The sequence below is a fragment of the Mus pahari genome, chromosome 19, assembly GCF_900095145.1.
Source record: "Mus pahari chromosome 19, PAHARI_EIJ_v1.1, whole genome shotgun sequence".
Lineage (NCBI taxonomy): Eukaryota > Metazoa > Chordata > Mammalia > Rodentia > Muridae > Mus > Mus pahari.
The window spans coordinates 57,931,372-57,933,445 of NC_034608.1; the positions used below are offsets into that span (position 1 = coordinate 57,931,372).

At 38.8% G+C, this 2,074-nt stretch overlaps 1 protein-coding gene across 1 annotated transcript in view; it reads right to left on the minus strand.

Annotated features, from left to right (window-relative positions):
- Positions 1-664: 664 nt before the first annotated feature.
- Asah1 (N-acylsphingosine amidohydrolase 1) overlaps positions 665-2,074 on the minus strand; it is a 32,908-nt gene continuing 31,498 nt past the window's right edge. Inside the window, exon 14 of the mRNA XM_021218830.2 lies at positions 665-1,719. Within this exon, the coding sequence (XP_021074489.1) occupies positions 1,630-1,719 (90 nt within the window). The 3' untranslated portion in view covers positions 665-1,629. The remainder of the gene's footprint in view (positions 1,720-2,074) is intronic.

Below are 2,074 nucleotides of genomic sequence, written 5' to 3' on the forward strand. Positions count from 1 at the left end.
AGATACACTGTCTACAAACTGCTTCACCTCTAAACAAGGCTAAAGTCTTAATGCTGGTTAGTTCACATCATTGAAGGACTGCTAAGTAAGCAGTGTGTAGCAGTCAGCATGTCAGATGCTGTCTGGGCCTACTGCAGACCATCAAATGGATCAGTTCTACCTCATGTCATTCCTAGGAGAGGCTCAAAATTGCAAGTTATTTTTTTAATTGATTGAATCTTATTCTATTTTTATTATTTTGGTTTTGAAAACTATGCCATGTATCCCAGGCTGGCCCTGAACTTCTGATTCTTCTACTGACACCTGTCAAATTCTGATTGTACTTATGTACTACCTTGCCCACCTTAGTATCCTATGTCAATACAAAATCTCCCAGGACTTTCTATTCCTTCCCTAAAACAATCTTGTGATACTGGCCCTGCAGAAGTCCCTGGGTACAGTCTGGGGGGTGAGGGGGGAGCTGCTTTTGCATACCTGCAAACTGGGTTGACACTACTGGGTTAGGAGGTAAGTATTAGTCATGGCAGATTGTGACCATTTAAGTCATATGTTTAGTAACCTGCTTGCATAACTCTTGTTGTTTAATCTAGGTATTATGCTCAGCTTGTATCTCTTGATAATAACCCCCACCCTCAAACCAACACAGGCACACACCCAGTCAGCATGCATGACTGCTGACATATCTGACAGTGATTGTTTATTGAGCATCACGACACCGCAGACTGTACAAAACTAAATGGATACAGTCTGCCACGCTGTACATTCTGCTTCACTGTCAATTGTGAAGGTTAGAAAGATGAACAAGCTCTGTTTGCAGTTTTCATAAATACATTGATTTCTGAAAAATATTAATACTGTATTGTATGAAAATCTAAAAAAATATGATTAGAAGGAAAAAACATTACATTGATTATACATATAAGAATTTAAAATAATGAGTTTGTGGTAAGTTCTTGATCTCAAGTTTTTGAAGCTAGAATCTTCCTGGGGTTACTGGCAGGCAGAATAACTAGGAAAAAAAGAACACTTATTCTTTTTTAAAAAAAATACTGTTTGTATAATAGTTATTTTATAATCCTCCAAAACACTGTTTCCAGAGTCAGATGTCTATTGATTGCCCATTAAAATAAGTATCAAATGTCCATCTGAGAAACTCCAGCCAAGCATAGGGACATTGCACTGCTGTCACCAACAGCAAAGGTGAATGACATGTTGGTTCTAAGAGAGAACCAGGAAAAGGAAAACTACTGGTGTACAGAGAAACATAAGTATGTATATTAAAAAAGAAAATGTAAAAGTTACATTAATCACACAGGGCGCTGAATCAAACACCATCAGAGAAGTTTGATGGGTTCCATAGAGGTCACAGTTACCCTTTCCGCAGTGGCAAAGTGAAATGAACTGGCAATTTCTACGTGGTGTCCCTTAAAGAGTTTACCTGTGAGTCGACATGATGATGAGGGTCAGAACAAACAATAAAAACAGCCTGTAAACAACATAACATGATGAGGACAGTCCTGACTAAAGACAAGAGGCTTTGAGCCTTAGCCTATGGAAGGAGACCAGGCACGCTCGCTGCACAACACATCTTCAGGTCTCAGTATGTCCTCCAGGCTGGCCGACGTGTGCTCACCAGCCTATACAAGGGTCTGGGCAATCTCGAAGGTGACTTTCAAATTGATCTTTGGTAACATCCATCAAGGTTGTGAATACAGTCAGCTGAAAAAAACAAGTTATTTTCATTTTAAAGATATTTTCAAGTCTAAGATTTTTCTTGTACATATTAACATTTGTGCCCCCACCCAAAGAATTTGTTTTATAATGATATTTAATAGTAATCAGTGAACACTTTAAGATTCATTTAACTCTCTCCAGTGTGTAACTGGGAGTCATGGAGAGCTCAAGGATACACTGTGGAGCTTTGACTATGCTTATCCTAAACCCATTTCCATTACAGTAAAAAAAAAAAAAAAAAAAAAAAAGAACTCTGTAGGCACACAGTACAAAGCACACACCATCACCCCCTGCTCATGCAGACCGTACAATGCTACATGGGAATTCTGTGCAAAGCAGA